Below are 24,489 nucleotides of genomic sequence, written 5' to 3'. Positions count from 1 at the left end.
ATTATGCAAGTGATTTTTTCAAAAAACTACACCAATTCTAAAACAATACATAAATGTAAGGGAGATTATGTTACAATATGTTAACAAAGAAAGACATTGTTTGGGTATATTCAGTATCACTTAGTAATATATAATATAAAAGGTACAAGAAATGTTCACAACAATATAAATATTAGTTAAAGGTGTTTTTTCTGGTCAGCTAGCTGCTAAAATTAAAAGAAAACATTTATGTTTGTTTATAAAGGGTAAGAATGCACTTTGTATGTAAATATCAAGCACATTTTTTATGCAGCGACATTCGTACAGTAGCGTAACTAATCAGTTCGCTATCAATTTTTAAAATCATCAGATTTTATTTATTTCTTGTTTAGCCTCCCCATCAGAATAGAAGACGCTTATTTTTGTGCGTTTTGTCTGTCGATCGGTCTGTCCGTCACGTTTAGATTTTTAAAAAACTCTAAAAGCTATTGAAAATCTGATTTAGCCTTTAATATTCTTTCCAAAACATCTCAATAGTTTTAAGTATCTATAATATATTGTTCCGGATGTTTTTGTGAAAAACAAATTAATGCCAACGAATGTTTGTTTGCTCTTCTAACTTATATTACATTAAATTTCCATGCTTAAACGATGCAAAAACACATGATCAATAATATGTTGTTCCGGTTTTTCAATGTAAATAGCATATAAATGCTAAATGAAAATCTCTATACTGCCTTATATTTCATTAACTATAAAGTTGTTCCGGATATTGTTTTATAATAAATTAATTATGTCAAAAGATTGTTTGAAATCGCATAATTGACTAATATTACACTTATATTCTTTGACAATATGTCAATATAGTTTACTTATCGATCTCAAATTGTTCCGTATTTTCATCTTAAAGAAATGTATGTCAAATGACTTTTTAAAAAAAATATTGACAATAGGTTGTTCAAGATTTTTAAAAAAGAAAGTAATTTACTAGAAACGATTATTGAAAATCAATTTTTAGACTTATTTTACATTTAATTTTCTTGCTGAAACATAACAAAAGTTTTTTAATCGGTAAAGAATGTTCCGGATTTTTTTTTGGAAAAGAAATCGACCTACATTACTTTAATTTTCTAACAAATGGTGGCTAAAAATTTCTGAATTTTATATGAAAAATCTACTAACGCCAAATAACTGTTTGAATTCCCTCTTCTAATAAATAAAACAAATAATCTTCTTCGCATTTACGAAAATAGGTTGTTTTGGACTTTTATGAAAAATATTTTTTATTTATGTAAAATCGCACTTCTCTCTTGCACTACATTTAATTTTCTAGCTAAAACGTTACAAAATCTAATTATCGTTAATATGTTCCAATTTTTATTGAAAACAACTTCCTAACACCAAGGTATGATACGAAAAGCTCTCCATAAGGCTATGGTACATCTACATTTCATACGAGACAATTCCAAAAATTTCATTAACGGTATTAGATTTATCTGGAATTCTCTTTTTCTCTCACTATATATACAAACATCCGGAACTATCTATTAAATATACTTAAAACTATTGCGATGTTTCGGAAGGAAAATTAAAGGTTAATCACATTTTCAAAAGCTTTTAGTGTTTTTTTTATATTAACATGACGGACAGAAAGACTGACAGACAAAACGCACAAAAAATGAGGCTTTAATCCTCTTTAAATTAATTCTATTAGAACTCAGTGCAACAATGTCTAGAAACCCTCGTTAAATCTCTCGTGTTAATAAAGACATTTTTTGGTACTAGCCCATTGTAACGTAATGACATTTTTTTTTCTTATACGTCATATGAATGAATTCTTTAAGTGTAATGCAAAAAAAAAAAAAAAAAAAACTCAGTGCACCAATGTCTATGAACCCTCCAAAATTCGCTCGTATTGATGAAGACATTTTTTATTTTAAGTAGGGCGTTTGACGTAGTTGATTTTTTCCCTTTGACATCATATGGAATTAATTCTTTAAAGCAAATGCTAAAAGAACTCACTCGGTGCACCAATGCATATGAACACTCGACAACTTGCTCGTATTGATGAAGACATTTTTTAGTCTAACTAGGCCGTGATACGTAGTGTATTTTTTTTTTCGCTTGACGTCATATGGAATGAATTCTTCAAAGGAAAAGCTAAAACAACTCGTTTTAGTAATATTTATTAAACCTCTTTTATGACTCGTATTTAAAAAAGACAATAGCTAGATATAGATCTTATCTAGATTTTTTAAACTAGATCTAGATTGTTTACAGTATGTCTAGATTTTCCGAACTAGATATATATTTATATTCTAATTAAAATCATTGTGGATTCTAGATCTTGAATTTCTAGGTCTAGTTTAGAATGATATAGACTAGATCTAGATATAGAATTTCAATTTCTAGACTTAAAGTGTAGATTTTGATTTCCAAACGTCTAAATCAATATTGCAATGTTATAATATACTAAAACTAATCTACTATTTTTAAATTCAATTTTGCATTAAGTCTATTGATAGATTATCTAGGCTTTTTTTTCATAAATCAAATCTAAATTACATCTAAATTATTCCAAATTTATATTTTAGATCTAGATCTAGTAGATAACTGTGCTGAGACATCGAATCACAAGTACGATATCTGTTATTCTTTTTTTTTTTTCAATTAGAGGCTATAAAAAGAAAAGACCTGAAAAAAAGCATGAGAAACTATACATTTAGAGTACTTTATTTGATGAGTTTTTTACCCAAGATCTGTGTATTTTTTTAGGACTAGCTTATTTCAAGTACCCGGCATTTTCCAATACACAATTTCACACATAAAAAATAATTGTAGAAATAAAAATTGTAGTGATTTTAAAACTTTTAATGATTTTTTAAAACATGTTTATAAAAAGGTGTTACTGTAATCAGTTGTAAATATTCGTTTGTTACGAATCTCACGGTCTATTTTGTTTCTGTTCTAGTTATTCAATGTTTTCTTGAGTTAAGGGGTCGCGTTTTCTCCTGATGTTTATACCTGATTTCTCTTAACAGCCGTTGTGAAACATTGGTCTAAAATAATGCTAAGCTTATAAATATAAAAGAAAAATTGCATGCGAATATATGAATGAACTTGTTTCAGATTAATTATAGTTGCTTTGAAAAATTGATCTCACACACATGTCATGGGCATTGTCATAATAGTCATAGATCTATAAAACTAATAATAATCTGTAATCTAATGGTTTATTGAGCATTTTGGCCCATCCATTCTCAAGCAGTTAAATGTGGGACAAAAAGGCCAGATTAGACACAATGGTGACCTATCTGATCACTTCCCAATAGAAAATGGCGTGAAGCAGGGCTTTGTACTTGCTTCTACTCTATTCGCTATATTCTTTTGCGTAATGCTGGGTCAAATGAGGAGGCGATTGCACGAAGGCATCTACATCATGTTTCGTTCAGATGGCAACGTCTACTATCCCATACAAAAACAAAAGAAATGGTCATAACAGAGCTTCTCTATGCCGATGATTGCACCCTACTAGCCCACAATGAATATGATCTCCAGATTGTGGTCTGCGAATTCGCATACGCTGTCGCCGCTTTCTGTTATCTATAAACCTCGGGAAAACAGAAGTCATGTTCCAGAAGTCACCCAATAAAACTTAGACCCAAAGATAGCCGTAAATGGACAGCCCCTTAGCGTGGTAGAACACTTCACATATCTAGGAACTATAGTTTCAAATGATGCCTAGCTTTCAAGGGAAGTTGATAATCGTCTGGCCAGGGCAGTGGTGCTTTTGGGCGCCTCCGTGCGAGAGTATGGCGGAATAGATCGCTCCGCCTGCCTACAAAAATAAGTGTCTACCAAGCAATGGTTCTCTCAACCCCAACCCTTCTGTATGGATCTGAGACCATGTATTATACAGAGAAGCAACTAAGACTACTTAAACGCTTTCACCAAAGATGCTTGCGCTCCATCATGGACATACGGTGGCAAAACAGCACTACAAACAGCGATGTCCTTGCAAACGCCGGTATGGACAGTATAGACTATAGAGGGACTTCTTATGGTCCGACAGTTACGCTGGGCAGGGCACGTATCCCGTATGGGGGACGAACGTATGCCAAAAGCAGTCTTTTTTGGTAAGCTAGATGGTGGTCGACGAAACAGAGGTGCCTCATGGAAACGCTTAGGCGCCAACTTTCCTTAGAAGACATAGAAGAAAGCACATGAATGCATGCACCCTCAGAACGAGACAGCTGAAAGTCACTCACAAAGGTCGCAGGATGCACATTTGAGACCAAAAGGAAATCTGCTGCCGAGGACAGACGCAGCCGACGAAAAGAACATCTTAATCGACCACCGGCGGACAATGGCAATGTTAGCCTTACTTGTGGGAAAATATGTAGGTCACAACTGGGGCTGCGTAGTCATGGGAAATATTGCATTCATCATTAATCTTCGGAATCGATGCCAAACCTTATTATTATTATGTTAGTGTCACAGGGTTTTTCGTATTGTTGAGATGTCAGATGTTACAAGATGTTACTGTGATGTGCCGGGGATTCTGTAGATATATCTATAGATTTAAATATATCTTAGAGATTCAATAAACGAAGATCCTTTTAGTTCAAATACAGAACCTTAAGTCAAAATTTGGAATCACAATAATATACAGTATGTACAGAAATAAAACTGTATCAGATGAATATCATCTTTCAAAGCTCAATAACTTAGTCTTACTTTGACTTAGGTCCTCCCGCGCATTGGGCGGCAAGCTGTCTCCATAAAGATCTGTCACTGGCAATGTCTGAAGCCTCCTCCCATCTGCTGTTCTGAGGTCTTCCATGAAGGTGTGGCGCCAAGTTTTACGAGGACGTCCCTCTTTGCGCTTTCCTCGTATTGGTCTCCATATCATCGCAATTCTTGATATGTGTAGTTCATTTTGTCGGAGAACATGTCCCGCAAACCTCATTAAGTGTTCAAATACCAGTTCGGTAAAGGATTTTCTTGTTTGAGACCCGAACTGACTCCCAAATCCGTCTCAGCCATTTTTGTTGAGCCACATTTAATCTTTTCTCAATTTTGACAGATGACCTCCATGTCTCACATGCATATGTTGCAGCTGGAATGACGATTGTGTTGAGAAGGTGTATTTTTGTCTCGAGTTCAATAGCTTGGCTTGTCCAAATAGGCTGCAGCCTTTGGAAAATGCTCCCTGTTTTTCCTATTCGGCACGCTACATCATGATAGGCATCCCCATCATTTGTTATGATGTTGCCAAGGTATTTGAACTTGTCCAACTCTTCAAGCTTTGACTCGCAAAGTCTGAGGGGGGCACCCTTTGCCTTATATCTCACTCGCAAAATTTTAGTCTTATCCAAGTTTTTGTGGAGACCAATTTGGGTGCCTCTCTATCATTTCTTGTCTGCATTTTGTCGCCTCGAGTAGTGCAACGTCATCGGCAAAGTCCGAGTCCGTCATTCGATTTTGTTCACGCCTTGGAATACCAAAGGCAGTTTGGTTCATTGCTCTGCTCATTATTTAGTCGATGGCTAGGAGGAAGGGAAATAAGACGCACCTACGAAACTGATCGTTAGCCGTTGTTGGAACTTGAGACTTTGTTCTATGATATTTCGTAGAACGAAGATCTGATCTGCCTCTTCGGAAGCCTGCTTGTTCTTCTCTGAGCCTCTCATATACAGATTGTTAAAGCCGTCTCAACTAAACAGTGCTGAAAACTTTGCCTGGGACAGAGAGGAGAGTAATGCCCCTCCAGCTGTTGCAGTCTGCCAAGTTGCCCTTTCTCAGGGACTTTAGAAGTTCGCCAACAGTTATTTAGGAGATCAGTCATTCTGTTAACAATGCACTGTCCCCCATATTTTAGCATTTCTGCTGACACCATGTTTAGCCCTGGTGTTTTGTTGTTCTATAGCACTGCAATAGCCATGGTAATCTCCTCTACTGTTATTGGATCTGTCTTGACCTTGAGATCATTGTTCGAAGAGGGGTCCTTGAATGTGCAAGTCAGATCTGGCGACGGTTAGTTAATGGTCTCTTAAAGTGCTCTACCCATATTGCATCCTGTTCTTCTTTCGTTACCAAAGTTTTGCCTTGCTTGTCTTTGTTTTGGTGCTCCATGTCCACTCTTTGTTCCAGTGAGATCTCGGACAATACGATGGAGAGTTTTTGTGCCTTTTCTGCTTGCAGCTGTTTGGGCCTCTTGACCCTTCTGTTCAATCCAGTCCCGTTTATCTCGCCGACAGCTTCTCTTTACTTTCAGATCTGCTTTTTCCGCTAGGGTGCGATCCTGGTTTCATTTTTCTGATCTCGTCTACGTTTGGCATCTTTCCTCTCATCGATCAATTTCCATGTTTTGCCTTGTATCCATTGTTCCTTGTATAAACCTCTCCTCCTTCCGATAACTTCTTCCGCGCAGTCAGTAGTGGTATCTCTGAAATTGGCCCACTCTTCTTCCAGGGTCAGTATATCTGCAAGAGCCTCGAAGTGATTAGGGATAATTGGAACTGTGCTGCAATATTGCAGTCTTTGAGTTTGAGCAATAACTAATAGATTCAAATTAGTACTAGATCTAATTTCACTTCTCAGTTCAAGTTAGACCCCAAAACTCAAATACGTCCTATCTCTATGAAATTTCCTACACAACTAAACTCTGTAGATCCTTCTCTACCCAATCGTTTTCTATGCTCCTCACCAGACGCTTGCTTTAAACATTCCAATCATATCTCCCCAGATGTCACGCTATCACCGGATGTGTGACGTCATGGGTTTCTCCGACTTGTGGTTTTTTTTCCAACACGTGAGCTAAATCCTAAGTTTATTTTACCCTAGATTAGGTTTATTTAAATTGATACATTACAATGGTCCTCATTCACCAACAAAAACCATTTAGCCACGTGATAATATTGATAAAACAATGAAAAAAAAACAGTCACGTGACAGTCTGTGTGTATTACGTAATTTTTATAAAGAGAGAGAACCAAGTGGCTAAATGTTGTTTGTTTACGATTGGTGAATGAGGTCCATTAGTATATTAGGTCTTGGCGTTAAAAAGTAGATCTTTAAGTAGAAATATATTCAATATTGTATAGATAGTAGATCTACTGAGTCTGATCTAGACTAGCTATAGAAGTTTTCTAGATTTAAATATAGACACTATATAGAATAATCTAGATAGTAGATATAGGCCTATCCTAATTAATATACTTTAGTCATGTAGAGCTAGATCTAGACTAGTGACAATCTAGTTTCAAGATAGAATCGAGATTTCTAAACTAGATTCGATCTGAAATGTAGATCTAGATATAGAGTCTCCTTAATGACAATGCCATTGATTACGAAGATTAATGATGAGGGCAGTGTTTACTATGTATTTTAATGTTTTACGAATCACCTGTGCCCATGTGGTGATAAGATTACGCCTACTGTATACGAAGAACCGTGAATAGCGTGAACGGTATACTCAGAGCCTATTACGACTTGACGGCTTTTGTAAGTTTGTCTGCTGTGTACGAATTACCAAAAAAAAAATATGTAGATTTTAAAATTCTAAAACAATAGATCTATTCCAGTTAATTTATTAACATAAATCTATACTAATCTCATTTATAATATGTAGCTCTAGATCTAGCGGATTCAGAACTTTGGAGTGGGGGGGGCGATTTTTTTCCAAACCCTAACCCTAACGCCCAGTAAACCCTAACCCTATGCATAGACGTGCGTACTTTGTTTTGTTACTGAACTATAATTCAAAGTACTAATACTCCCACCTGGTCCTGGTACAACCCTTTTTCATTTTATATTTACTAATGATACAATTTGAGATTAGAGTGTATGTGCTACATTATATACAAATATATATCGAGTCGCCCCACCCCTATTCTTTAATGCCAAATGCAATCATTAGCAGAAATTACAAAAAGGAGCGAGGATAAATCATTTTCACTCTACCGCCCCTCCCTTTCCAGACAGAGTTTGTGTAATTTCACAAGAAAGACTTTGCTTCGGAAAAGCTATAACTCAAACGAAATTTTTCAGTATATGAGTCACGAATGAGATGAGTTCTAAATTCTAAACCCAGATAATCTTTTCCTAGTTGCCTTTTACCAAACTTTACTCAATCTGATATTTTTCTAGTTAAATAAATTTGGGACCATAACTAACAATTTATACTTGAATTTTATTGAATATTCTTTAGCGAATAATTTCTTTACGGCGGAGATCCTCAAAGCCTTCATCTAAATATGTGCGGTATCTTATCTTTTAAAGGAAAAAATCGCTTTTATTTGCAATGTATTGAGGGCCTATAAATTCATATTAGAATATTTTTCAAAAGGTCCTTTATAATAGGATCAGGAGAATGCGTTTCTTCAGTGAAGAATGCAAGAATATGCTTTTGGCGTCGTGGCTTCGCCCCGAACCCCACTGATAAATAATAAGCTGTAGATGTCAGGAGAATGCGTTTCTGCAGTGAAGAATTAAGAAAACGCTTTTTGCGAACCCAACTTACAACGCTTCCCCAGAACCCCAAGCTTGCAAGAGAAAGGCCTCAACATGACTGGTTTTTTTTTTTTTTTTGTTAATTTTTTTCGTCGAAGGTTGAGAAACACTGCTTTATTTTATTCTCATATATAGATCTCTCTCTATATATATATGCTGTACGCACGTTTATGCATATGGTTAGGGTTTACTGGTCGTTAGGGTTAGAGTTTGAAAAATAATCGCCCCCCCCCCCCACTCCAAAGTTCTGGATCGCTAGTGCTGTCAAGTAACTCCGTATGTCTGTCTGGTACAAATCTTGTACACGTTAATTCTCCTACTTCCCATTCTTTAATCAAGTTGAAACTTTTCACAATTAATCATTGTCGATGACAACACATGAATCAATCGAACAATTGACAATTATTTGATCAATCGGGCACATTTCTGTAAGTGTAGATTTATATGTTTTATTTCTAAAAGTACTTGTATAACTCGATGGCTAGCGTGTTGGCATTCAACCATGGAGGCTCGAGACCTCGAGTTTGAATTGAGGTTTAGCAACTTGTTTTTGTAATAGCTTTTAAAAAGGCAGCACGGAAACATTGACCTAGATGCTCATATCCCACCCACTGGTTCACATGGACCATAGTGCACTTTGAAAGTTGCGCAAAACAAAAACAAAATAGCACCAATAGGTGGAGCGCTAACCCGTGACGAAAATCTCGCACAGTCGCACCCCGATAAAGAAGCGATCTTTCGACACACCAAAACTTTATAACAAGCATATTTTCCAAAACAGTTTTACAACGATCATGTCGTCCTTTTGGCAAAGACGTAACTACGGCTTCAACTTCATAGAAACTGTTTTCTTGTTGCAAAGTATTTTGTATATTTTACTTGTTTATGTTACTTGTTTATACTTAGCTTGTATTTATTTAAATAATTTAACTATTACAATTGTGTTTTAGAAAGCCTTATGATTATTTCAAACAGTAAAATAATTTAAATTTGTGTAGCCACATTAACCACGTGAATCTATTTCATATTTGTGGGCTTGTTTTCATTGCTCGTCGTTTTATACATACATAATATGTTTCTCTGCATTAAATACATTAATACCGTTATGGTGCTAATATATCACCATATATAGATTAATGATTGAAGTACATTAAGAGATATTTAATGAATAAGTTATCAATTGATGTTGCTCATTTAGTTTGTGTTAATATTTACAGATCAATGGTGTAAACACACAAGGAGAAAATATTGCCGACAATGGAGGTCTGAAACAAGCTTATAGGGTAAAAGTCTTTTCCGTTTTCCATTTCACTTTGCTTTAAAATGTGTAATGATGGATATATCTGTGGAGAAATAGGTCCGTCTGTTGGTTTATTTTTTACTTTTCGATGGGATTGCAGGGTTGCGACTTCCAGAGGAAGAATAGAATGCGACAGAATATATTACTAATTGTATTTGCACATTGACAAGCAAACGCAAGAACGAAAATGCGTATATTTAGTTCTATGGGGATAGATTGATACAGAAACATACACAACACTTATAAGAGGAGGACGGGGTACATACACAGATAATGCTATGATTAAAAGACATATTATCTATTTTCTACCATACTTCTGGCAATGTCACGGAGAGAGGAGAGATAGCTGGGACATTACAGAGAGGAGAGATAGCAGGGATATTACAGGTAAACTGACCAGTGATAAAAGACATGCGAGACAGTTTCTCGGATCTAAGAATTCATATTGAAAGTAGAAAACTAACATAATAATAGCTAAATAACTAATAATATAGACGTAAGCCGATCCAGATGAACATAATATAGTTTTTTATATAAACCTAAATCAAACATAGTGGCTAAGTGGAGGATGAATGTATGCTCTAAGTTGTTCAGTTGAAATACACTTAGTGATGTATAAGCTTGTAAATAATCTAGATATAATACAAATATAATAATACAAATATAATAATACAAATATAATAATAATAAGGCTTGTCTTCGAGTCCGAAGATCAGTGAGGAATGCAGTATTTCCGGTGGCTGCGCAGCCCCAGCTGTGACCTACACATTTTGCCACACCCAGTGCAAGCATAACCATTGTCCGCAGTTGGTCGATTTAGATTTTATTTTCGCCGTCTGCGTCTGTCCTCGGCAGCGGATTTTCTTTTGGTCTCATATGCGTATTCCGCGGCCTTTGTGAGTGACCTCCAGCTGTCTCGTTCTGAGGTCGCATGCAACCAGGTGCTCTCTTCTATGTCAGCTAAGGCAAATTGGCGCCTAAGCTGGTCTTTGAAGCGTTTCCGTGGGGCATCTCCCCATTAATTGTTATTCAGTTGAGATTAAATTTCTATTTTCTATTGGGAAAGCACAGGATAGGCCAACAAGGAGAGAAAGGGGGGGGGAGGGGTGATCCTGGATCTCAGATTGTGAACACTACAGAAACTGGAAAAATGTAAAAAAAAAACAAAAAAAAAAACGATACAACATCTGACGACTACAAATGCCCAATTTGTGACTGGTATAAGTATACCAAGAAATGACCTATTTGTTCATATGAGAAATAGAAATCTCCCAAGAAATAAATGCCACAGACTGCACATCATTATACTAAGGTTGCGTTTTTCAGACCATGCTAATGGCAAAGTAAAAACAATGACTCTTAATAAACTATTTTCTGGTTTTATCAATAAATAAAAAAAAAAAACAGCAAGTGAAGCCTAGCGTTTTTAATTTATAGATAACTTCTAATGAAATTTTTTATCAATCGCAACTTTGGAATGACCACTCTGCTGAACAATTTCACTAGTGAAATTAAACAATAGCGTGCATGCATTGGCAATTATTTGAATCCTCAATGATAATAATTGCAGTCTATAATTAAAAAAGCAGTACATTTCCTTTTGAAAACAACAACCCCCGTGATCGAGCTACTTCTGAAGCCTGAATTTTTAAGCTTTTAAGCCATTTACATTTTTGTTCCGCCATTTTGGTCTAGCTTTGATTGCGCTCACACTTTTAAACTTGACAATAAGCTGAAAAGCATATAAATTTTTCTGATTTTCCTCCTATGGATATTGCTTGGCGTTTTTTTCCCTTTGGAGAACATAAAGTAGGCCTTATTTGTGTTAACATTTTAAGTACAGTATAAGTACATGTAAATGTTAGATCATACATGGAAGTCAAATAGATCCCAGCTAATTTAGACTTTGACTCATCTTAGACATTTTCTTTATTATTCGTGTCATACAATTCCCAAATGATAATCTTTTCGATGGCCATCAAATGAAAGATTGTTGCATCATACTAGTAGAGTTTACATCGATTTTATTTTATTTTTACAAAGCTTATTTTAACTCAATCTGTCTATCTGTCTTTATGGTAATAAGTTTGTACACGTTATTTCTCCCAAACTCGGATTAAGCTGAAATTTTACCTGACAACACAAGAATCAACTTTAAAAAAAAAAATTAATTAACTATTGGTAATTTATTTTGTTTGCTATTTTGAACAAGGGAAAGAAATCGTACTTGACAGATGTGGTGGTATAAGTTGAATTGGTCTCATTGAGAACTATTGAGCCCTAAATGAACATTTTTAATGCATTTAGTAAAAGATCATGTAAAATTTCACACTATACCCCCTTCTTTCCTCCCCCTTTCACTACTGGTTCAGACAAGTGATAGGATCACAACGCATTGAGAAAGTTAAAAGCTAAACAAAAACAATTGGTAAAAATATCTCTAATTGCACAGATTTATTATGTCTAGGCCAATGATACATATAAGAGACTCCTTTAGTGATCAAAATAATAGTAAAGTTCCCCTTTCAGACTTTGCGATCTATAGGGCTGATGATGTAAATCTCCTTTAGTGTAAAATTTAATTGATTATTGTAACAATTAAGTATTTATTATGATTGTTAATTATATTTAACAGGCATACAGAAATTGGGTCAAAACACAAGGAAAAGAAGAACAGAATTTGCCTGGATTACATTTTTCTAACAATCAACTGTTTTTCATTAACTTCGCACAGGTAGCCAATATAAACGTTTTCCTCTATATGTTGAACTACATGAATATAATTGTCTGAAATTTAGCTTTGCGATATTGTGTCATCACACACGTTTGCTTACTGTCAAATGAATTCATCAAAGAAAAATAGCATTTAAAAACAATAGCAGTGGCAATGATGTCCCTTTTAGACTAAAAAGTGCGATTTTCATTTCGATTTTGTTCTATAAGATAACGTTAAAGTTTATTAACAGTTGACTATCCATAATCTATATTTTTAGAAGCCTTGTGAAGGACAACCCGATGTAAATTTTAAAAGATTTGTCTGTCCGTCTGTCACTTTCATATCTCAAAAGACTAGAATAGATATTAAAAACCCCACTTCATATATTTTGAAGCTTGTGAAGTTCTGGTGCTACGGCTGAAAGCAAAGTTTTTTTAAAATTAAATATGCAAGAGGTTTTCCATAAAAATACACTTTTTTTTCAAAATATGTACTGTTACAAGAAAAACACAAAGGGCGGGTTTGTATACATCCCCAATGAATTATGCAAATGGTTTTGTCATTTGGTTTTCAAAATATTCTGATATTGATATTAATAATGGTGTTTACCAGTTTACCTTCACTTTCACCTATCCCTTGGTCGACCGTGTTTCTCCATTTTTCTCTATCCAATATATTGGATAGAATCTCTTCCAATGACATTATTTTATGTTGTTTTCCTTTCGCTTTCTCTGTCTCCCACTTTTTCTTTTTCCTGGTACTGTTCCCTGAAGGAAGATATTTGCGAGCCCTGATGAACTTGTGATATGGTCATAGCAGTGATTAGTAGGTCATCGTGACAATTGTGATCCTGTTTCTAATATCTTCGTTTGTGATGTGGTCTTTGTATGTGATACCTAAGATCCTTCTATAGCATATTAATTCCGTTGCTAGGATCCTACTCTCTATTCCTGCAGTTAGCGTCCAAGATTTGAAAGCATATAAGAATGTGAACATGACCAAGAGCGTTAAGTTATTTCGGTTATGCAAACAGTATACCGGTTTCATTCATTTGTATTTTTTTTTATATTTTGAATACACCTTACCTATGCATTTTTAAAACGTGGGAAGGAACTCTTCCTACTGATATAAATAAATTATTGGCCTTTCAACCCCACCCTTTTCTTATCCGCATTTCAACCTACAGTAGAATGAGTAAACTCAAAAAAACAAAGATTTACTGCTGCAGGGGTAAACGACTGTATAGAAAATACGAAAAACATGCATATATGTAACCCTGCCGGACCAAGTAAAACAAAGGACGTTTAGGCCACGAGGCCTTCATCAGCTACAAAACAAACAAAAAATAGAAAACAATTAACACAAAATAGTCTTAAGTTAACTTATCTGTCCGATGTTGTTCTCTATCGAGGCAGAAAAGAAATGGTGTAAAAGCGCGGGAAAACGGAAGGGGGCGGAGATGTCAGGCAAAGATGAATGGGAAAAGGGGTACCGTAGTGTTAGTGCCCATCGCGTATTAAATAAAAAAGTGCTGGTTGTTGATCCCGTTAGGTTGGAGGGTGCCTGACATGTAAATAAGTTTGTTCTCGATCTGCAGACGGGTGTTTTTGTCGTTGCATTGTTGTATGGCAGTGACGAGGAGGTCGGTGGTACCCCTATGATGTGTGTTATTAAAATGGATAGAGACGGGCTTAGTGGCAAAGTTACGGATGTCTCTAAGGTGTTCTTGGAGTCGTGTTTTGGGTTAGGGTTAGGGGTTAGGGTTAGGGACCATCTCTAATAATAAAAAAGTTAAGGTTGAAATAGATAAAATTATTGCTGATAACCTACTTCCACCTAACTTGGTCCGGCAGGGTTACATATATGCATGTTTTTCGTATTTTCTATACAGTAGAATGAGTAGATGATCATTTAGTCACATCCTGATAGGCCAGGCTCACGCTAAACCATATCTTAAGATCAATCAGTTCATAACAATTTCATATACTAATAATAATAACGTCAGCCGGCCTAACAATACAATCACATCGGCAACATTTTTGCCCCATCTGTTTTATTATGGAGGAAAGAGTGAGTTTTATGGCTGTTAATAGCTTCTACTTGATTGCTGCTGATATTCCTGTAAAAAACATTGAAACCCGCCTTATTGTCTGCATCGCTTGCCAAACAGATGGGTGGGTCTCTTTGTAATTTGTTTTTTTCAATTTTTACTATAATATATTGTAACTAGCAATGTATGTCATCATCCAGCCTGCATTGTAATTCGCCCACACACAACAAGCTGGAGCCTTTTTCTTTTCATTCTCCAACAAATCCATCTTCATCCTAACACTCGTTACCACTTTTCGGCTTGTCCGTACTAGTATCTTCTGTAGAAAAAAAAACACCTTTGCTTTATATATACATATATATACTATTAAGTAGAATGTAAGGCGTATGTATGTATGTATGTATGTATGTGCCGAATAGCAATCAAAACCATTTAACCAATCTTGATAAAACTTGGCATAAGTGTTCTTTGGGTACTAACTTAGACCGTAGTGTATGTATTGTAGCCCTAAAACAAACTTAAAACCCTCAACAACAACAAAAATTGACCAACTCTATGAAAGCATTATAACTTCATCGATCTAGGCCATGTATACCATGTTGACATGAGAAAAGATCGAAAGGATTTAGACCTAGATCTAATTTTTAAGAACTACACTTTGCACAGATAGGTTTTTACTTTGACACATGAAAATTACAAAATATAGTCTATTGATTTCATTATTTAATAAAAAATTAAGCTTCAAATTTGTCTTTCAAAAGCATTTTTACATAAATTCGTTCCTTATATCTGCGAATTTAGAATTCCTGACGTACATTCTTTCATTAGATTTTACCCGAAAGATTACACATCTCTCTATTCGTAAGTCTAAAATCTAAAACTCTAATTCAACTGTAAGATGATAGAACTTCTCATCGCAAGGATAGTTTTATACTTGAACACATGAACATACTAATTATAGACCATTCATTTCATATTTTAATCAAATTAACATTCAAATTGGTTTTTCTAAAGCATTTTTCATACATTCGTTCGCTCAAGCTGCGAAGCCGTATTGAGATATATTCTAATAGTTTCATTCATGAATCGCGTAATCTAATAAAAAAGGTCACGCATGCGCAGACCGAAATGTTACGAATCTCTTTTCCTAGGTCTAATTCAACTCTAAGATGATATAACTTCTCTTCGCAAAAATATAATTAAGTACATGAACATACTAATTATAGTCCATTCATTTGATATTTTAATCAATTTTTTTTCTAAAGCATTTTACATACATTCGTTCACCATTAGTGCAACTCTATTCTTGATATTGCGTGCTTCTAAATATAGATCTATACAAAAGCCAATGTTTTCATAAAAAAATTGCATTCAGGTCAATTAGCTATTTTTAGGTCCATTCATAAATTTTTTATTATAAATTCATGCATTCTCTTTACTTATAACATTATTATTTTCTTTAATTGTTTCTAATGCACTATATCAGTGACTATATCAGCAGTACGCAAATTAAGACCCGCGGGCAGCGGGTAATATCTGTCTAGTATATATATATATATTGTTTTAACTCTCTAGGTTAGGCACTCAACGAAAAGGCAGGCAACTCAACACAGTTTAACAGGAAATAAATACGTGTCTTTATTCACTAGGGCAAACACATAACACCTTTCGGCTTCCTCAGTCTTGCTACTAATTTACCAGTCCTTTACATAGCAACCCGAATGTGGACCAACGACAGCCTTCCCCGCTTCGCTCCAGGTCCCTTCTCCAACCTTCAGGCAGCACAAAAGCTGGCTTCTTAGTTTCCAAACATTCAGACTCTTCACAATCCCTGATGCACTGTTATTCTCTCTCCTCTAGTGTCTTCCTGTTTACGTTCAACAGTGCACTAGTGCGCATCTCAAGCACTGGTGCAGGGCAGGGTTACAACAATATATATATATATATATATATATATATATATATATATATATATATATATATATATATATATATATATATATATATATATATATATTTGCTTTGCCTCCTCCTTAGTCTCCTTTTTGTATACACATCACCCCATTTCTCGCCACCCCCGAAAAAGGATAAATAAATATAATTCTAATTAATACGAATTTTCTCTATTGTCATCCTTTTAGTTGTGGTGCACTTTAATGACTGAAGGGGACGCATTAAATCGAGTGAGGATAGGTAGTCACAGTCCTGGAGAATTTAGGTAACAGTAATTAATATACATGTATTTTAATGTTATTTAAATTTTTTAATCTAGTAAAGTTCGGCAGGACATTGATAGTGTGACATATCCTAATTGTTTCAACTCAACGAATATGAATAATTTACAGTGTGTAGTATGATAATGAGACGAGGAAACAAGCACACACACACACACAACAATGTACAGAAAATCAGATCTTGATGGCAACATTCAAGTCTTGTATTCGATTCCATTATATGTAGGCTCAGCAGTACTTGCTACTTGTCTGTAACTAACCCCGGCCTTTACAACACAACTACTCAGTATTGTCTAGTAAAGATCATCATTCACTATTACACTCCATTTACAGCACCCAGTATTGTCCGAGGAACAATCATCATCCACTATTACACTCCAGTTACAGCACTCAGTATTGTCTGAGTAACGATTATTATTCACTATTATATAACTTCTCCTTCGTGATCGAAGATGAACACATTTTTTTATATCCTGTGAACTCGAAGATGACTGTAAAGCCCAATCCTCGCTTTTAAAAGCCGGCCGCATACGTAGCATGGGTTAGGTCAGTTGCAGATAGACCTGCTTCTTCTCTCAGCTTTTTGTTGGTTCGGCGCTTTTTCACGCTGGCCACTCTTCTTGCTTTATATCTCGTGACTAACAGCTTCACGCCATGAGGAGCGATCGAGAGCTAGTGCTTCGCAGCTGTGAATGTCAATATCATACTACTTGAAAGAGCTCTTAAGGATGTCTTACTTTGGTTCTTGCCTTAAGTCTTTGAGCATTGAATAAACCTACATCAGTACGATATCGTATACTAACTCCGATGCTTTCTGTGCGAAAGGCATCTTTCAGCATAGCGGTGAACATTATGCTGAAAAGCGTTGGAGCCAGCACACAGCCCTGCTTCACGCCATTAGAGACAGGAAAAGGCTGTAGTAATATCCGTTGTCTTGGACTCTTGCTTGCATGTCATTATGGAATTGGCGCACCATTGTTTTATGAATTGATCCTGGCAACCAAATTTGGACATTTGCCAAAGGCCTTCACGACTGACGTTATCAAAAGCTTTAGTCGAATCTATGAATGCAGTATAGAGATTTGAATTTCGCTCTCTACATTTCTCTTGGAGTTGGCGGACTGCAAAGATCATGTCAACCGTGCCTCTACCATGCCTAAAGCCGCATTGACTCTCCAGAAGTAGGCCAGTTTCTAGGTGGTCTGTTTAATAGCACCCGAGCCAGAATCTTGACAACAATTCATAGGAGAGATATGCCGCGATGGTTATTACATAACTGCCTATTTCATTTTCTCTTTTAGAGATGAATGATGGAGGCATCTTTGAACTCTTGGGGTAGTTTCTTTTGTTCCCACATTATCTAGTAGATTTCTGTTAGTTTAGCAGTCACCTCTGAACTGCCAAGTGAGTATAGCTATATAAAAGCTATAATTTATTTTTTTGTCTTACCAGTTGAGAGGTTGGATATTGCAGTCATTATTTCATTGATCCGGGGAGGGTCAGTGAATGAATGGTTTATTTGGGACTACTTGTTCCAGGCATGCAATGGCTTCGGCGCTATTGCTTAAGGACAGTTAAGGACTGTACTGAAGTTTTCACCCCAGCGAACAAGTATTTTCTCCTTGTCTGTGAGAAGTTTGTTTCCATCAGCAATGAATATGGGAGATGAGCCATTTTGCCGAGGACCGTAAAAAGCTTTGACAAAACGCATTTTTCATTTTTACTGTTAGGATAGGGATAGGATTTCTTTCGCCTTTTTGTTAAAACTATGGTAAACTTCATGAGTCTCAAATTCTACTGCACCTCTCTTTTGGCATTATTGTAACGTTCTCTGCTTTGGGGGCAAGCTGGATTACACAAGAAAGGCCTTAAAGCCTTTTGTTAACTGTCCTTTGTCTGCAAGTCGCGTTTCACTCTGGGCAGCAATATCTACATTGTATCTGGCTATTTCTCTTGCCACGAGAGCATTACGACATTCAGGACGGTTTGTTTCAGCACGATCAAGGAGAGTGCGACATTCCAGGTGCCGAGTTTTAGTTCATGTGTTCTGATTTGTTTCTTTTTGGAATTTGTATTTGTTTTGTTTTTTTCGGCATTTGCTAGGTGACGCCTGATGGCCGCTATTAGACTTCAGATGCTGGTGGTGAACAAAGACCATAGTGTCACTCGATACTAGCTCTGGCTAACTCTCACCTATTTTAGCCCGTCTGTCGAGACGGTTTGCCAGGGTGTGGCCGTTACCGCATGCAGACAACTGCTTAGAGCCACAGGTGAATGCTGGGCTCTGAGTGGAGACCAATGTCAATGAGCTGCTCAGGAAGCCCGACTGCCTGGTTAACAGAGGTACTACTCCTCCTACAGAGCCCCATACACTCCAGTTACTGCACTCAGTATTGTCTGAGTAACGATTATCATTGACTATTACATTGACTATTACACTCCAGTTACAGCACTCAGTATTGTCTGAGTAACGATTATCATTGACTATTACATTGACTATTACACTCCAGTTACAGCACTCAGTAATTTTCGAGAAACAATCATCATTCACTATTAAACTCAAATAACAGCACTCATTATTGTCCGAGGAACAATTATTATTTACTATTACACTCCAGTTACACAATATCAACCAAAATATTTTTAAAAATACTTTTTTTTAAACAAAGCTTATATTCGGTGAAGGAATAGCACCATTCAATCTCTACTATATCTCTCAATATTTCAAGGTTTTCCCACTTTTTATTTTCTCAATATTTCAAGGTTTTCCCACTTTTTTATAAAACAAAATAAATTAAATACCACTAATTAATTAACTAATTGCTTAGTCTTATATTTTAATTGATTCATGTGTTTCCAAATGTCAAATTATAATAGTTCATTTTATTCTGGAGGACTAATGGCCGACTCATTCTCTCCTATTATTTATATTTTCAACCCGATCGTAGCATAAAAGACCATAACCCGCAGCCTAATTTTATCACTTCCAAGCACCTTGGCGTTGATTGTCCATTGGCATTTGAAGACAAACTCAAGGTAATTTCTTGGAGTTGATGAATTTACTATCGAAATGCTATCAAGTCATGAGAGAACATATGCTTCGGATTAAGTGTGGTACTAGAACTGTCACCATAAAATACAAAACGAATGTATCGGATATATATATTTGTCCCGCCTCATCTTCGCAACGCCACTATCTTATTCATGTACGAAAAAGGTGATAAGTCCGACTTAATTGTCAGTAGCTGGAAAAATCCCTGCCAGAAAAACTCTCGACCGACTGACCAGCCCCATAGTAAGCGAAGAGCTGTCTGAAAGTAAGTGTGTTTTTTGGGGGGAGTTGGCAGAGGCACATCGGACATGATTTTAGTTATGTGACAAATGCAGGGGAAAAAATGCAGGGAACAGAACCTGGGCCTGAAAGCTGTCTTAATTGATCTTACCAAAGCTTTTGACACGGGGAGTCGCAATAGCTTGTGGAAATTTTACCCCATCTTAGATGCCTTCAAAGAGTTATGACTACTCTTCTTCAACTTCTTCAACTTGGAACCTGTCACAACTTATCAAGGACTAGACAAAATTTGTGGTGACCACTTACCAATTTTACTTACTGCTATTTTTTCTAAAATCCACACCAAGGCCACTAAAGACGTTAAGCTAGAAACTCAGTGCGCTCTAGCCCAGTGGCCCCGTGTAGGAATGGGGTGAGTACTGCCGTTAGCGCTTGACAAAATTAACTCTGTTCTAGACTGGATTTGAAGTTTAGCCTCTAGCTGGTTTCGCCTGGATACGGTGCAGCTGTCAACACTGCCATTGAAAAAAAATTATGTGAAGTCTAGCTTCGTCGACATAAAAAAAACACACAATGCCTCTTAAAGTCTCTCACAATGGAGTAGATCTCACATCACAAACGAAAAATGAGCATCTCCGTAAAGGTGCAAGAAAGGTCGCGTGGAAACTTTGCATTGTGCGAAAGCTGGCATCCATGAAGTGGGGAGCCACAGCTACGATCCTTTATTTAGGAGCAGTCTTATCACAGATTGGCTAGTCTACACCGGTATTCGACAAGGACTCTTCATTGGGTCTCAAATATTTGTTTAGTAACCCTCTTGAAAACTCTACAGCTGTCTCTTTCTGCTGTCAGCTGAGGGCAAAATGGCGCTTTATTTTAACTTAATAGCGCTTCCGGGATGTCCCCTCATTTACGCCAACTTCTTTTAAGCTTAAGCATAAAAGATCACATTTGACATGCGGTCATTCCCCATGTGGAATAGGTGTCCTACCACTTTGTCATCCAGGAGGCTGATGGCTTTGAACTGGGATTGTGTACCTTCTCATGTGGCTAGTGAGATCTACGTAAGCCCGGAATGTTCGGCTGCACACTGGGCAGGTAATTCCAGCTGGAGCTAGTGTCATTGACCTTGCTTTTTCTCTGGATAAATATCAAAAGAATAGTAGTTTTTTTGTTCATTGACATTGATTTTTAGCCATTTAAAAACTCATTTTAGCTCAATGTCAGTCATTGATTAATTTTGTATCAGTTTGTATATAATTTTAAAAAATGATTTTTGTTTTGTTTTTCAGAGTGATTGGATCTGTTCAAAACTCTCATGATTTCGCAACAGCTTTCCAATGTCCTGTTGGTTCAAGCATGAATCCGATACATAAATGTCATGTATGGTAAATGTTTATGAATTGCTATACAAGAAAAATACTGTGAAAAAAAATGAAATAAGGAGATTAAGATTTACAGTGTTAACAAACAAGATTAATGGATATTGAACCCAGTGTTCTCAATATTTCAACTTTCAGGATATTTTGTATTGATTATTTGTTATAAGATCATGAATCTTAAATTTTTTTTTATTTTTTTTTTTGCAGATTCTTCAAAATATATTTGTACTTCTAGTTATTTTAGCTCTATTAATGTAATATAAAAGAATAATATAATTTAAAAAATAAATAAATTTTTAAATAAATACTTCATATATTTGTATAAAATGTATACATAAAGTTTTGTTATTTTGTCAAAATGAAGTTTTAATATATTTACTCGACATCCAAATCGATTTTAAAACGGTCAAACAGTTTTTTTTAAATATAGAACGCTCGTTTTTAAGACTGTTAATACCATATGTACCCCTAAAGCCAAATATTTCAAAAGTTACGAATTTTTAAAATACTTAATCTTTATAATAGTTTTGTTACGTCTGCCTAAGGAACATTTCTATAGGAAAAAAAACTATGAGACTCCGAAATACAAAACTGACTGCATACACATACCCTAGAAAAAAACGCTTTCGTTTTGTTAGTTGTTGTTGTTGTTTTTTTCATAATTGTAAAAGAACGTTTGGATTTGATTTCGTTTTACTGAAAGTAGCCATTTGTCATTTTTTGCACATTTAAAAATAAAAAATAATAAAAGGGAGGTAAAAAAAAATCATGAATTTAAATAAAAATTTTACTACAATACCGTAATCAAAATGCATGGAATTTTTATAACTATCAGAATTAATTCAGATAAATCATATTTTATTTTCGAATGTTATTACACAGTTAAAAAATACCATGGTTTACTTATTGAAATACTTAAATAAGTAAAAATCTAATGGTCTGAAAACGTACATATTGTTACAAATGAACAGTGACAGGTAGAGGTCAATACGTGTAACCCTGGCGTATATATATATCTCTTCTTCGCTCAAGAGTTTGGACGAAAAGAAGAAGTAAAGGAAAGATCACTCTCTTATTTCTGCAAGTCGGACGAACTAGAGTTACGTCACGGATAATAAGTGAAATTTCAGAGTTCGTATTAGAAAATAAATTCGTATTTGCATTTTATTCATTCTTTACTACGTACAGAACTACTTTATGAGTCTTGCGTGTATCGAAGTCATACAGTATATCATAAAAATTATATTTCCTACATAGATCACGCTCAATAGCAAGAATTACCAAATGTTTCAATCTATCTACGTGAATTGTTAAACTAAAGTAGGCCTAATTCTTCATTAGTTTGAGGCGCGAGAAGCTTCTTTACCAGATTCCAAAATTACGGGATAATGCCGTTTTTTGTTTTTTTTTATCGCGCGTAGGATTGGCATTTTCCATATTGAATGACACCCCAAAATGACAATTTTTGTCTATATATTTCAGGAGATTTGTATGAGTTTTCTAAAGATTTTAATAATTTCCGTATATTTCCAGGACTTTTTCGTATATTTTGCAATTTCAGATTTCCAGGAGCTACTGGTTAATCGACAGGAGGCCGCGGGAAATCTGTTATAAGTTAAACAATGGTTTAATTTAATAATTTATACTTAGAATTAGCACGGGTCCTATGAAAGTGCGGGGCCCACTGCGGTCGCATATGTGCGGAGCCCACTGCGTTCACCTAAGGCCGGGCCTGCAAAATGCTACGCCGCCGGTCGACTAGTATTGTTATAATCCTGCCATGCACTTAGCCATCCAAGCTAGTGCAGAAGGTGCGCACTGTTAGAGACTAGACTAGGAAGGATGTTTACATTAGGAAGAAGATAACGGAGCCGAGTCTAGACTCTAGAGCACATACATATATTATATGTTGATTGGACGTGGATATTTTTTAACACTACAAAAAAAACTTTCGTGAAAAAATGTTAAAAAAGCTGAAACAAGGCTTTGTTTTGTGAAGTAGTTATAAGAAGTATTTTTTTAACTATAACCTATGTGTTATGAAGATTCTATGTTGTATCGGTTGTCGTTCTTATGTTTACATGTGCTTGTAACTCGTCCGTAAGAATATGTTCATGAAATGTGTGTTGTGTAGTCATTCAGTGTATTAAAGCCATACTCGTTACAATATGAATCATCACAGCCGGAAACTAATTGCGCGGCAACGACTCCAATTCTTTGGCCACACCCTCGCCAAATGTAACGATTCCAAAGAGCGCAAGCAATTAACACACACATGAAGTAAATGCATTAGCTAGCAAGTGTTACTTTTGCGGCAGGGTAAAGCATCCCCTCTCTCTATGCCCTGCAAGAGAAGCGACATGCAATCAGTGCTTCAAAAAGGGGCCATTTTTAAAGAGTATGCAAATCGAAATCTTCAACAGTTTCGGCTATCGCTACTGTGCAGCCTTTGAGTTTAAACAAATCTACAATACCCATTTTCATCACTGGGAGCTGTGAAAGCTATATTTCGACCCACATTGCTAAGAAGCACAGATGGCCGACATGTTCCTCAGGCCACAGAAACTTTATAGCTTCCACGCATCTAGCTCGAATCACTCAAGAACATATCTACGCTAACATACGACTCAAAAATGAACGATACGAAGAAGTAAAACTCTCTCTACTAGACAATTTGTGCTCTGACGTCATTCTTGGACTTGACTTTGTAAGTTTGCATTAAAATCTGTTTATTCCTTTCGATGGTCAGAAACCATAGTTGTGCCTGAGTACTCTCCAGCCAGCGAGAGTAGAGGCCCCTAGCCTTTTTAGTAATCTGTAATCAAACTGTACCCCAGTGGCTACATGTGTCTCGCAGATACACAATTCCAGTAGAAAGTTTATATGAAGGAAATTCAACAACTGATAAAGGATGAGATTATTGAACCATCTAGGTCTCCCTGGCGAGCACAAGTCCTAGTCACAACAAATGACAGACATAAGAAAAGAATGGTTATAGACTACTGTCAAACCATAAACCGGT

The 24,489-nt window shown here is 35.9% G+C and overlaps 1 protein-coding gene across 2 annotated transcripts in view; it reads left to right on the top strand.

Moving 5' to 3' along the window:
- Window positions 1-21,806, top strand: part of LOC106058204 (neprilysin-1-like) — a 217,447-nt gene extending 195,641 nt beyond the window's left edge. For both annotated transcript variants that reach the window (XM_056007389.1, XM_056007388.1), the window contains exons 20-23: window positions 9,711-9,776; window positions 12,429-12,527; window positions 16,701-16,777; window positions 21,378-21,806. In XM_056007389.1, the coding sequence (XP_055863364.1) occupies window positions 9,711-9,776; window positions 12,429-12,527; window positions 16,701-16,777; window positions 21,378-21,477 (342 nt within the window). In that variant the 3' untranslated portion in view covers window positions 21,478-21,806. The remainder of the gene's footprint in view (window positions 1-9,710; window positions 9,777-12,428; window positions 12,528-16,700; window positions 16,778-21,377) is intronic.
- The last annotated feature ends 2,683 nt before the right edge of the window (window positions 21,807-24,489 follow it).

The sequence above is a fragment of the Biomphalaria glabrata genome, chromosome 13 (assembly GCF_947242115.1).
Source record: "Biomphalaria glabrata chromosome 13, xgBioGlab47.1, whole genome shotgun sequence".
Taxonomy (NCBI): domain Eukaryota; kingdom Metazoa; phylum Mollusca; class Gastropoda; family Planorbidae; genus Biomphalaria; species Biomphalaria glabrata.
The sequence above is the reverse complement of the archived record's forward strand: the minus strand, read 5'-3'. Positions and strand labels throughout refer to the sequence as shown.